Below are 13651 nucleotides of genomic sequence, written 5' to 3' on the forward strand. Positions count from 1 at the left end.
AGCGCTCCAGTGTGTGCTGTGCCGTGTCTTCCTCCTCTTGGCAGTGGTGACAGATGGACGTCACCTTTAGTGCGATGGTCGAAGAACCCCAGTGCCTCTGACTTGGTCGGCGACACGTTCAGGCCCAGTCTCCGGATGGCGCGCACTGCGCATGCCACAGCGGTCTCCGCAAGCCTCTGTGTCTCGTACCATCCGCGACCCCCGGCCAGGACCAAGGTGTCGTCTGCATAGCACATCATGTCCGTGCCCGTTGGCATGGGGCATCGGAGGACTGAGTCATATGCCGTGATCCACAGAATGGGTCCCAATGAAACTAAGAATCAACGCAGACAAATGCGAAACCATACTGTTCAGACCCAAGTCAAGTAAAATCGGACCAGCAGAAAGAGAACACTGCAAAAAATTCCATCTAAGAGAAAAAGCAAACGAAGGGGCACTCATACCGCACAAAAACTGCGTAAAATACCTGGGAGTAAATATAGACGACAAATTAATCTTCAAGAAACACATCGAAATACAACTCTCCAAAGTCACTAAAGCGTTCTGGAGAGCAAAAAGGCTATTCTATTCTAAACACCTCAAGAGCAACATTACAATCCTATGCTACCAAGCTTTAATCAGACCGATCATAACCTACGGCTGCCCAATCTGGTACAACATACCAGCAGCCTTAATGGAAAAAATTCGCATATTAGAAAGAAAATGCATCAGAGCTTGCCTGGGTACTTACAGATCCGAACATAGCGGATTCAAAAAATATATAAAAAATAAAACAATCTACGACCTAGGCAACATTCACCGCATAGACTGTCACATCCTAAAACTAACAAGAAACCACTTCGCGCAAACGTCAAAAATAAAAGAAAATAGTCTAATCTACAGCTATTTATTCCCAAATAACCAATACTACAAAAACACACTGACAACAGGCTACATCCTCCCAGTAGCGTTCCCATACCTAGACGAAAAAAAACTACCTCCAAGACCAAAATAACATCCCGATAATCTACCACCTAAAAAGAAAAATAGGGATCCAAACGATACTATACGAGGAAAATTTAAACGGACAGACCCCAAACACCAGGTGGAGATACAACATGGCCCTCCCTCGAAAAGACACTAAAGACAACCACAGAAAAAACACAAAAAAATACTGGTGGATACCAAATCCGTAATAAAATAAGAGATCCATAATAAACCAATAAATCAACAAAATTCAACACTGCCACCGTACAACTAAGGTGCAAAATTTGTAAATATTGTAAATAAAACTATTTAACACCCCCTCCCCCTCCCTCTCATCCCCCCCCCCCCCCCGCCAAGTCCCACAGTACACAAAATGTAGACTACCGAAGCGTCCTGTTTTTGCGGCCAAGAAATCCAAATTGGCGTGCCATCCAGGTGCGCGTTCCGTCATGTGGGCCTCCAGATGGGCGGCGATTATTCTTTCGAATAATTTGCCCACCTCGTTCAGAAGGCATATTGGCCTGTACGCAGACGGTGAGTCCAAAGGGCGTCCTTCCTTGTTCAGCAGGATCAACATCGCCGTTCTCCATGCCCCGGGGTATACTCCTTCCCTCAGGCATCTGGTGAACAGGCTTTGCAGGCGGCGAGCCAGGGTCTTCGTTGACTCTGCCCAGACCCGGCCTGGGATTCCGTCCGGTCCCGGTGACTTATACACCCGTAAAAAGGAAATGGAATTGGAAGCAAAAAGACAGAAGCGTCTTTCCGCACAACAGCGACAGATAAATAAAGATAACGAATTGTGGGAACGTAACAGAATGTTAACATCTGGTGTCATATGTTCTTTAGATCATGATGATGATCCTGATGATGAAGGAGAAACCAGAGTACATCTCTTAGTCCATAATGTTGTTCCACCATTTCTGGATGGTCGAATTGTATTCACTAAACAACCAGAGCCTGTTGTACCTGTACGTGATCCTACTTCTGATATGGCACTTGTAGCAAGAAAAAGGTCGGCCTTGGTACGAGCATATCGTGAACAAAAAGAGCGGAAAAGGGCGCAAAAAAAACATTGGGAACTAGCTGGAACTCATATTGGTAATATCATGGGTGTACGTGATAGACACAAAGATGATAAGGAAGATCCAGGTCAAGAAACTGACTTCAAAGCTGGACAAAAATATGCGCGTCATATACGAGATGAAGTTACCGGAGAAGCTAAATACAGGTCCATTCAACACCAGAGGAGGAGTCTTCCAGTATTTGCTGTACGACAAGAACTGTTAAATGTAATTAGAGAAAACAGTGTAGTAGTTATTGTTGGAGAAACTGGCAGTGGAAAAACAACACAATTGACTCAATATCTTCATGAAGACGGTTATAGTCGGTACGGTATAATTGGATGTACACAACCAAGAAGAGTAGCAGCTATGTCTGTGGCAAAAAGAGTTTCTGATGAAATGGCTACTGCTTTAGGAGACAAAGTTGGTTATGCTATTCGTTTTGAGGATTGCACTTCAAAAGATACCGTCATTAAATATATGACTGATGGTATTTTATTAAGAGAAAGCTTAAGGGAAGGAGATTTGGATCGATATAGTGTAATTATCATGGATGAAGCTCATGAAAGATCTTTATCTACTGACGTCTTATTTGGTTTGTTGAGAGAGGTTGTAGCCAGACGACATGATCTGAAATTGATCGTAACATCCGCTACAATGGACTCTAGCAAATTTTCAGCATTTTTTGGAAATGCTGCAACATTCCAAATCCCAGGTCGCACATTTCCAGTTGAAGTATTACACTCCAAGAATCCAATAGAAGACTATGTTGATGCTGCGGTGAAACAAGTATTACAAATTCATTTGCAACCTCGTTCAGGCGATGTATTGGTCTTTATGCCCGGTCAGGAAGACATTGAAGTTACTTGCGAGGCTTTGAAAGAACGTTTAGCAGAGATCGAATCTGCTCCTCCACTTTCCATTTTACCTATTTACTCGCAACTGCCCTCGGATTTACAAGCTAAAATTTTTCAACGTTCAGAGGGAGGTTTACGAAAATGCGTTGTAGCAACAAATATAGCCGAAACTTCATTGACTGTCGACGGAATTGTATTCGTCGTGGACTCGGGCTATTGCAAGTTGAAAGTTTATAACCCACGAATTGGTATGGATGCCTTACAAGTATATCCAGTGTCCAGAGCAAATGCTGATCAAAGAGCAGGAAGAGCAGGACGTACTGGTCCTGGTACCTGCTACAGATTATACACGCGAAGACAATATTTAGACGAACTACTATTAACTGGAGTTCCAGAAATACAGCGAACCAATCTGGCAAATACTGTATTGTTACTGAAGTCTTTGGGTGTTCAAGATTTATTGAGTTTTCATTTTATGGATCCTCCACCACAAGATAATATATTAAATTCTATGTATCAGTTGTGGATTTTAGGTGCATTAGATCATACAGGACGTTTAACGCCTTTGGGACGACAAATGGCAGAATTCCCTTTAGACCCGCCACAATGTCAGATGCTTATTGTTGCTTCTCAACTCGGTTGCACTGCAGATATACTTATCATAGTTTCTATGCTGTCAGTGCCTTCGATATTCTACCGACCCAAAGGTCGCGAAGAAGATTCTGATTCAGCTCGAGAGAAGTTTCAAGTACCAGAGTCTGACCACCTAACATATTTAAATGTGTACAATCAGTGGAAGACGAATGGTTATTCCAGCTCTTGGTGTAACGCTCACTTTATTCACGCGAAAGCTATGCGGAAAGTACGAGAAGTTCGACAACAGCTGGAAGAAATTCTGAAACAACAAAAGATGGAAGTTGTAAGCTGTGGCACGGACTGGGACATTGTACGGAAATGTATTTGTTCGGCATACTTTCACCAAGCAGCTCGTTTGAAAGGTATTGGCGAATACGTGAATTGTCGTACTGGAATGCCATGCCATCTTCATCCGACGTCAGCTTTGTTCGGTATGGGGTTCACGCCAGACTACGTGGTGTATCACGAACTTGTGATGACTGGCAAGGAGTACATGCAATGTGTGACTGCCGTTGATGGCCACTGGCTAGCCGAATTGGGTCCTATGTTTTTTAGCGTAAAGGAAACTGGACGAAGCGGACGAGCAAAAAGACGACAAGCCATGCAACATTTACATGAAATGGAAGGGCAGATGAAAGAAGCGGAAGAAGAAATGAAAGCTAGAGCGCAAGAACAACTTGAACGTGAACAAGCTTCTAGCAGGAAGTAAGTTTCTTGTGTTTCAAATTTATAATACATACAGTATCTCATGAAAGTATTTGAATTACCGTAGAAAGCTTAATATAAGTTTTTTATAATATTTATCTGATATTTCGTACCATTAATTTTAACGATATTATTTTATATTGTTTACAGGAAGGAAATATTGACGCCAGGTATCAGAGAACCGGGTACACCTGCTCCATATCGTAAAACTCCACGTAGATTGGGGTTGTAATTGTTCAGATTTTCAATGAAATGTATGAATGATTTCAATGAAATGTAAATATAAGACTGCGTGGTGAATCACGAACTTGTGATGACTGACAAGTAGCACATGCAATGTGTGACTGCCGTTGATGGCCACTGGCTAGTCGAATTGGGTCCTACGTTTTTTAGCGTAAAGGAAACTGGACGAAGCGGATGAGCAAAAAGACGACAAGCCATGCAACATTTACATGAAATGGAAGGGCAGATGAAAGAAGCGGATGAAGAAATGAAAGCTAGGGCGCAAGAACAACTTGAACGTGAACAAGCTTCTATCAGGAAGTAAGTTTCTTGTGTTTCAAATTTATAATACATACAGTATCTCATGAAAGTATTTGAATTACCGTAGAAAGCTTAATATAAGTTTTTTATAATATTTATCTGATATTTCGTACCATTAATTTTTACGATATTATTTTATATTGTTTACAGGAAGGAAATATTGACGCCAGGTATCAGAGAACCGGGTACACCTGCTCCATATCGTAAAACTCCACGTAGATTGGGGTTGTAATTGTTCAGATTTTCAATGAAATGTATGAATGATTTCAATGAAATGTAAATATAAGACTGCGTGGTGCATCACGAACTTGTGATGACTGACAAGTAGCACATGCAATGTGTGACTGCCGTTGATGGCCACTGGCTAGTCGAATTGGGTCCTACGTTTTTTAGCGTAAAGGAAACTGGACGAAGCGGACGAGCAAAAAGACGACAAGCCATGCAACATTTACATGAAATGGAAGGGCAGATGAAAGAAGCGGATGAAGAAATGAAAGCTAGGGCGCAAGAACAACTTGAACGTGAACAAGCTTCTATCAGGAAGTAAGTTTCTTGTGTTTCAAATTTATAATACATACAGTATCTCATGAAAGTATTTGAATTACCGTAGAAAGCTTAATATAAGTTTTTTATAATATTTATCTGATATTTCGTACCATTAATTTTAACGATATTATTTTATATTGTTTACAGGAAGGAAATATTGACGCCAGGTATCAGAGAACCGGGTACACCTGCTCCTTATCGTAAAACTCCAAGTCGATTGGGGTTATAAGTGTCCAGATTTTCAATGAAATGTAAATATAAAATTTGTTTTATTGGGTTGGCAACTAAGTGATTGCGAATACCACCATCATTCGGTGGTAATGACAAAATCTGTAATCGTTTAATTGCCAAACCAATACAATATGTTGGAATAATGTAAAATTTGTTTTATATATGATATGTAGGAATAATGTAAAATTTGTTGTTTTACAATATGTAGGAACGATGTAAAATTAAAAAAAATACAATAAAAGCTTTTGTACAGAGGCATTTTTTGAGTATAGATCATTACAAGAAGCCCAATTTCTCTGCAGGTACCAGCAACTACAGCAAGTAGCTTTGATAAATATTTATTTTCCATTTCTATTAAATTTATCAAGCTGATATTCTCAACAGGTTTGTATACTAGCCGAAGAGGACCTTCCATAAAATATTCCAATGTAGAATCTTTTTTCCATGTTTGCTTAGCTAAATTCTCAAAAAACTGTCCATATTTTCGTAAATGTGTAGAACCTGCAGCTTTGTATATGGTCTCGTCCTTTTTCGAATTCCATGCTGATGATTCTATCATTATTATTTCGTATATTTGCTAACGTTAATCGAAATATGTTAAAGTACTGATTTCAAATAAATAACATGTAAAATGTATTTTTCAAATTTGTAACATATCTTTTGATAATTCACATATGTTTTAGTACCATCCTATACTTTTTCAGCATCACTTTCAAGCAGTACTTTCTTTAATTACTTTTAACTACTATTATGATACTATCGGTTCTTACATATTTACAAAAAACAAAATTGGAAAGTGGATATCATGAAATGTTGATAGCTGATAGTACTGCACTGTACAGACTATACTGTACCGTCTGACCAACGAGTTGAGTCACAAGTAAATAAAACCACGCCTAGGATAAAGCCTAGGAAAAATAGGGTTGCATTTATGTATTGACGTATTGTGTGAATTGTCCAAAATTTTGGAGAACTTGGCGAGGTTACAGCAGATAAAGTGCTTCAGCACTCTGCTCGCATTTTAACTTCAAACAATTCAAAAAGCTAACTCGACGTTTAAATGAAGAAATACACACGGAGAAAAATTAACGTGAACAATAATTTATATTTAAGACTGAATTATAATAGATTGAATTTTTTAATTTAAAAAATTTTTTAATTTTTAACAAAAATTTACGCTTTAATGAAATTTACTTAGATTCTGTGCTCAGCGTGACGGTTCTAGCCATTTTACGATTCAACGATTTTAGCTTCTTGGGTTACTGAATAACCTATTTATCTACTCGAATTTTACGTGACAATCTACGATTTGTTTGTTATCCAATAACATAAGTTGCCATTAATGAATACTGATAAACATTAATTTGATTGGAGTTTATAATATTAGAAAGCGATCGATTTATGCCTTGACAGTGTTTCTTCCTACGATAACGAAAGTAAATACGAAATTTGAAAACGATCGCAATTATTACTGATTAATAATTTTGATATTTAATCAATAAATTGTTAAATAAACTTTTGTTCGTTGCCACGCTGTTGCGCAGTTAAATTCGGCGCGCTAGGTTTTACCCTATTATAGCACAAGATATTCACGCCAGAAGAAGCTGCAGGTCTACACCCGTTTATAATATATATTAGTGTATTTACAGTTTTGAAATATAAAATAGATAAATATAAAATAAATACAAAATATATATAAAATAGAAAATTATCTTGCCGAAAATTCATTTCACAAGTAAAATTTTTATTTACATGAATAAAAGTTACAATAGATGAGATGTTCATAATGTATTCAGATGAATATGTAATAACTAGTAATAATAATTTCTAAGGAATTTAATGAATTGCTTATTAATGGATGTCATTGAGTGTATTTTTTCTCTTACTATAGTTCCATTCATAGATCATGAAACTAATTTTGTTTTAGTTAGTTAGTTAGTCAGTTATAAGAGGGCGTCTAAAACTTCGTGTTTACAAGAGGGCGTCTAAAACTTCGTGTTTACAAGAGGGCGTCTAAAACTTCGTGTTTACAAGATGGCGTCTAGAACGTAGCGTATGTAAGGTGGTGTCTAAAGGATAGTCTCTAAAACGTAGTGTCTGAAACGTAATTTTATACTATAGTGTTGTATTGCACATATTTGCTAAAAAATAACTACTTTGTGCGCTATTAAACGTATAAAATTTGAGTAACGAATATTACTCAGTGTAAAAAGATGGATACATTAAATGAGTCGAGTTTGTATAGGTTAGAAGGGACTGAGAAAAATCAAGCAGGAGGTTTGATTATTCGGAAGAAACCCTCTGATCATACATTTAAAAAGCCTCAGGTATCTGTCTTGGGTCTTGACAAACTTGCAAAACGAAAAAGGCAAGAAAATGCACAGGAAGTTAACTCATTGAAATCTGAATCTAGTTCACCAAAATCAGAGATTAAGGAAAGAAAATACAGATCTTATGCCGAAGAAACTCCAACTCATACTGGTGGGGTGAATACTGAGGCACAACGAAGATTAGAATCACGATTAAAGCATCAAAGATTGAGTGCACAGGACAAAAATCATAGACACAATTATAAGGACAAGGATCGGAATAGAGATAGGGATAGGAATAGGGATCGATACAGGGATTGGGATAGAGAAAGAAGCAGAAGCAGAGACAGTGTTAGAGATAGTAGTAGACAAACACCCTTAAGGTTTAAAGATGAACCTCAAACTCCAATATTTAAAACAAAGGATTCAACATCTAAAAGTAATTGGGATGATGACGAAGATGAAGAACCAAGAAAATCCAGTTGGGATCATCCAACACCCAACCTATACAATATTAAAGATGGTAGAGACAGTGTTAGAAGTGAATTTACGCCTTCGTATAAATATAACCCTTGGAATAAAGATCGAAAAGCTAGTGGTGCTACACCTAGCATATTTGGGGAAGAAAAAGACCTGTGGGACTTGTGGGAAGAAGAGCAACAAAGACTGGATAGAGAATGGTATGCCTTGGATGATGGAGAAAATCATGCGTTTGCTGACGTTTCTGAAGAATACACCCGTAAAAAGGAAATGGAATTGGAAGCAAAAAGACAGAAGCGTCTTTCCGCACAACAGCGACAGATAAATAAAGATAACGAATTGTGGGAACGTAACAGAATGTTAACATCTGGTGTCATATGTTCTTTAGATCATGATGATGATCCTGATGATGAAGGAGAAACCAGAGTACATCTCTTAGTCCATAATGTTGTTCCACCATTTCTGGATGGTCGAATTGTATTCACTAAACAACCAGAGCCTGTTGTACCTGTACGTGATCCTACTTCTGATATGGCACTTGTAGCAAGAAAAGGGTCGGCCTTGGTACGAGCATATCGTGAACAAAAAGAGCGGAAAAGGGCGCAAAAAAAACATTGGGAACTAGCTGGAACTCATATTGGTAATATCATGGGTGTACGTGATAGACACAAAGATGATAAGGAAGATCCAGGTCAAGAAACTGACTTCAAAGCTGGACAAAAATATGCGCGTCATATACGAGATGAAGTTACCGGAGAAGCTAAATACAGGTCCATTCAACACCAGAGGAGGAGTCTTCCAGTATTTGCTGTACGGCAAGAACTGTTAAATGTAATTAGAGAAAACAGTGTAGTAGTTATTGTTGGAGAAACTGGCAGTGGAAAAACAACACAATTGACTCAATATCTTCATGAAGACGGTTATAGTCGGTACGGTATAATTGGATGTACACAACCAAGAAGAGTAGCAGCTATGTCTGTGGCAAAAAGAGTTTCTGATGAAATGGCTACTGCTTTAGGAGACAAAGTTGGTTATGCTATTCGTTTTGAGGATTGCACTTCAAAAGATACCGTCATTAAATATATGACTGATGGTATTTTATTAAGAGAAAGCTTAAGGGAAGGAGATTTGGATCGATATAGTGTAATTATCATGGATGAAGCTCATGAAAGATCTTTATCTACTGACGTCTTATTTGGTTTGTTGAGAGAGGTTGTAGCCAGACGACATGATCTGAAATTGATCGTAACATCCGCTACAATGGACTCTAGCAAATTTTCAGCATTTTTTGGAAATGCTGCAACATTCCAAATCCCAGGTCGCACATTTCCAGTTGAAGTATTACACTCCAAGAATCCAATAGAAGACTATGTTGATGCTGCGGTGAAACAAGTATTACAAATTCATTTGCAACCTCGTTCAGGCGATGTATTGGTCTTTATGCCCGGTCAGGAAGACATTGAAGTTACTTGCGAGGCTTTGAAAGAACGTTTAGCAGAGATCGAATCTGCTCCTCCACTTTCCATTTTACCTATTTACTCGCAACTGCCCTCGGATTTACAAGCTAAAATTTTTCAACGTTCAGAGGGAGGTTTACGAAAATGCGTTGTAGCAACAAATATAGCCGAAACTTCATTGACTGTCGACGGAATTGTATTCGTCGTGGACTCGGGCTATTGCAAGTTGAAAGTTTATAACCCACGAATTAGTATGGATGCCTTACAAGTATATCCAGTGTCCAGAGCAAATGCTGATCAAAGAGCAGGAAGAGCAGGACGTACTGGTCCTGGTACCTGCTACAGATTATACACGCGAAGACAATATTTAGACGAACTACTATTAACTGGAGTTCCAGAAATACAGCGAACCAATCTGGCAAATACTGTATTGTTACTGAAGTCTTTGGGTGTTCAAGATTTATTGAGTTTTCATTTTATGGATCCTCCACCACAAGATAATATATTAAATTCTATGTATCAGTTGTGGATTTTAGGTGCATTAGATCATACAGGACGTTTAACGCCTTTGGGACGACAAATGGCAGAATTCCCTTTAGACCCGCCACAATGTCAGATGCTTATTGTTGCTTCTCAACTCGGTTGCACTGCAGATATACTTATCATAGTTTCTATGCTGTCAGTGCCTTCGATATTCTACCGACCCAAAGGTCGCGAAGAAGATTCTGATTCAGCTCGAGAGAAGTTTCAAGTACCAGAGTCTGACCACCTAACATATTTAAATGTGTACAATCAGTGGAAGACGAATGGTTATTCCAGCTCTTGGTGTAACGCTCACTTTATTCACGCGAAAGCTATGCGGAAAGTAAGAGAAGTTCGACAACAGCTGGAAGAAATTCTGAAACAACAAAAGATGGAAGTTGTAAGCTGTGGCACGGACTGGGACATTGTACGGAAATGTATTTGTTCGGCATACTTTCACCAAGCAGCTCGTTTGAAAGGTATTGGCGAATACGTGAATTGTCGTACTGGAATGCCATGCCATCTTCATCCGACGTCAGCTTTGTTCGGTATGGGGTTCACGCCAGACTACGTGGTGTATCACGAACTTGTGATGACTGGCAAGGAGTACATGCAATGTGTGACTGCCGTTGATGGCCACTGGCTAGCCGAATTGGGTCCTATGTTTTTTAGCGTAAAGGAAACTGGACGAAGCGGACGAGCAAAAAGACGACAAGCCATGCAACATTTACATGAAATGGAAGGGCAGATGAAAGAAGCGGAAGAAGAAATGAAAGCTAGAGCGCAAGAACAACTTGAACGTGAACAAGCTTCTAGCAGGAAGTAAGTTTCTTGTGTTTCAAATTTATAATACATACAGTATCTCATGAAAGTATTTGAATTACCGTAGAAAGCTTAATATAAGTTTTTTATAATATTTATCTGATATTTCGTACCATTAATTTTAACGATATTATTTTATATTGTTAACAGGAAGGAAATATTGACGCCAGGTATCAGAGAACCGGGTACACCTGCTCCATATCGTAAAACTCCACGTAGATTGGGGTTGTAATTGTTCAGATTTTCAATGAAATGTATGAATGATTTCAATGAAATGTAAATATAAGACTGCGTGGTGAATCACGAACTTGTGATGACTGACAAGTAGCACATGCAATGTGTGACTGCCGTTGATGGCCACTGGCTAGTCGAATTGGGTCCTACGTTTTTTAGCGTAAAGGAAACTGGACGAAGCGGATGAGCAAAAAGACGACAAGCCATGCAACATTTACATGAAATGGAAGGGCAGATGAAAGAAGCGGATGAAGAAATGAAAGCTAGGGCGCAAGAACAACTTGAACGTGAACAAGCTTCTATCAGGAAGTAAGTTTCTTGTGTTTCAAATTTATAATACATACAGTATCTCATGAAAGTATTTGAATTACCGTAGAAAGCTTAATATAAGTTTTTTATAATATTTATCTGATATTTCGTACCATTAATTTTTACGATATTATTTTATATTGTTTACAGGAAGGAAATATTGACGCCAGGTATCAGAGAACCGGGTACACCTGCTCCTTATCGTAAAACGCCAAATAGATTGGGGTTGTAATTGTTCAGATTTTCGATGAAATGTAAATATAAGACTGCGTGATGCATCACGAGCTTGTGATGACTGGCAAGGAGCACATGCAATGTGTGACTGCCGTTGACGGCCACTGGCTAGCCGAATTGGATCCTACGTTTTTTAGCGTGAAGGAAACTGGACGAAGCGGACGAGCAAAAAGACGACAAGCCATGCAACATTTACATGAAATGGAAGGGCAGATGAAAGAAGCGGATGAAGAAATGAAAGCTAGGGCGCAAGAACAACTTGAACGTGAACAAGCTTCTATCAGGAAGTAAGTTTCTTGTGTTTCAAATTTATAATACATACAGTATCTCATGAAAGTATTTGAATTACCGTAGAAAGCTTAATATAAGTTTTTTATAATATTTATCTGATATTTCGTACCATTAATTTTAACGATATTATTTTATATTGTTTACAGGAAGGAAATATTGACGCCAGGTATCAGAGAACCGGGTACACCTGCTCCTTATCGTAAAACTCCAAGTCGATTGGGGTTATAAGTGTCCAGATTTTCAATGAAATGTAAATATAAAATTTGTTTTATTGGGTTGGCAACTAAGTGATTGCGAATACCACCATCATTCGGTGGTAATGACAAAATCTGTAATCGTTTAATTGCCAAACCAATACAATATGTTGGAATAATGTAAAATTTGTTTTATATATGATATGTAGGAATAATGTAAAATTTGTTGTTTTACAATATGTAGGAACGATGTAAAATTAAAAAAAATACAATAAAAGCTTTTGTACAGAGGCATTTTTTGAGTATAGATCATTACAAGAAGCCCAATTTCTCTGCAGGTACCAGCAACTACAGCAAGTAGCTTTGATAAATATTTATTTTCCATTTCTATTAAATTTATCAAGCTGATATTCTCAACAGGTTTGTATACTAGCCGAAGAGGACCTTCCATAAAATATTCCAATGTAGAATCTTTTTTCCATGTTTGCTTAGCTAAATTCTCAAAAAACTGTCCATATTTTCGTAAATGTGTAGAACCTGCAGCTTTGTATATGGTCTCGTCCTTTTTCGAATTCCATGCTGATGATTCTATCATTATTATTTCGTATATTTGCTAACGTTAATCGAAATATGTTAAAGTACTGATTTCAAATAAATAACATGTAAAATGTATTTTTCAAATTTGTAACATATCTTTTGATAATTCACATATGTTTTAGTACCATCCTATACTTTTTCAGCATCACTTTCAAGCAGTACTTTCTTTAATTACTTTTAACTACTATTATGATACTATCGGTTCTTACATATTTACAAAAAACAAAATTGGAAAGTGGATATCATGAAATGTTGATAGCTGATAGTACTGCACTGTACAGACTATACTGTACCGTCTGACCAACGAGTTGAGTCACAAGTAAATAAAACCACGCCTAGGATAAAGCCTAGGAAAAATAGGGTTGCATTTATGTATTGACGTATTGTGTGAATTGTCCAAAATTTTGGAGAACTTGGCGAGGTTACAGCAGATAAAGTGCTTCAGCACTCTGCTCGCATTTTAACTTCAAACAATTCAAAAAGCTAACTCGACGTTTAAATGAAGAAATACACACGGAGAAAAATTAACGTGAACAATAATTTATATTTAAGACTGAATTATAATAGATTGAATTTTTTAATTTAAAAAATTTTTTAATTTTTAACAAAAATTTACGCTTTAATGAAATTTACTTAGATTCTGTGCTCAGCGTGACG

At 37.8% G+C, this 13651-nt stretch overlaps 2 protein-coding genes and 1 long non-coding RNA gene across 5 annotated transcripts in view; 2 read left to right on the plus strand and 1 right to left on the minus strand.

The window, feature by feature from the left end:
* The window catches only part of LOC139995177 (uncharacterized), a 189670-nt gene that overhangs the window by 89403 nt on the left and 86616 nt on the right, over positions 1-13651 (minus strand). The gene's annotated exons all lie outside the window — the stretch shown is intronic.
* LOC139994979 (pre-mRNA-splicing factor ATP-dependent RNA helicase PRP16-like) lies at positions 1416-5665 on the plus strand. Its single transcript, XM_072018077.1, has 2 exons — positions 1416-4225; positions 5462-5665. The coding sequence occupies exons 1-2, from the start codon at positions 1416-1418 to the stop codon at positions 5541-5543; spliced, it is 2892 nt and encodes a 963-aa protein (XP_071874178.1). The 3' UTR covers positions 5544-5665.
* On the plus strand, positions 7568-12576 carry LOC139994725 (pre-mRNA-splicing factor ATP-dependent RNA helicase PRP16-like). 3 transcript variants are annotated; one of them, XM_072017633.1, is made up of 2 exons: positions 7568-11135; positions 12350-12576. In XM_072017633.1, exons 1-2 carry the CDS (start codon positions 7759-7761, stop codon positions 12429-12431), a joined length of 3459 nt encoding a protein of 1152 aa, XP_071873734.1. In that variant the 5' UTR covers positions 7568-7758; the 3' UTR covers positions 12432-12576. The 3 variants fall into 3 exon arrangements, with proteins under 3 accessions (XP_071873734.1, XP_071873736.1, XP_071873735.1); XM_072017635.1 differs by lacking the exon at positions 12350-12576 and adding an exon at positions 11829-11939; XM_072017634.1 differs by lacking the exon at positions 12350-12576 and adding an exon at positions 11286-11404.

This window comes from Bombus fervidus, chromosome 15 (assembly GCF_041682495.2).
Source record: "Bombus fervidus isolate BK054 chromosome 15, iyBomFerv1, whole genome shotgun sequence".
Classification (NCBI taxonomy): domain Eukaryota; kingdom Metazoa; phylum Arthropoda; class Insecta; order Hymenoptera; family Apidae; genus Bombus; species Bombus fervidus.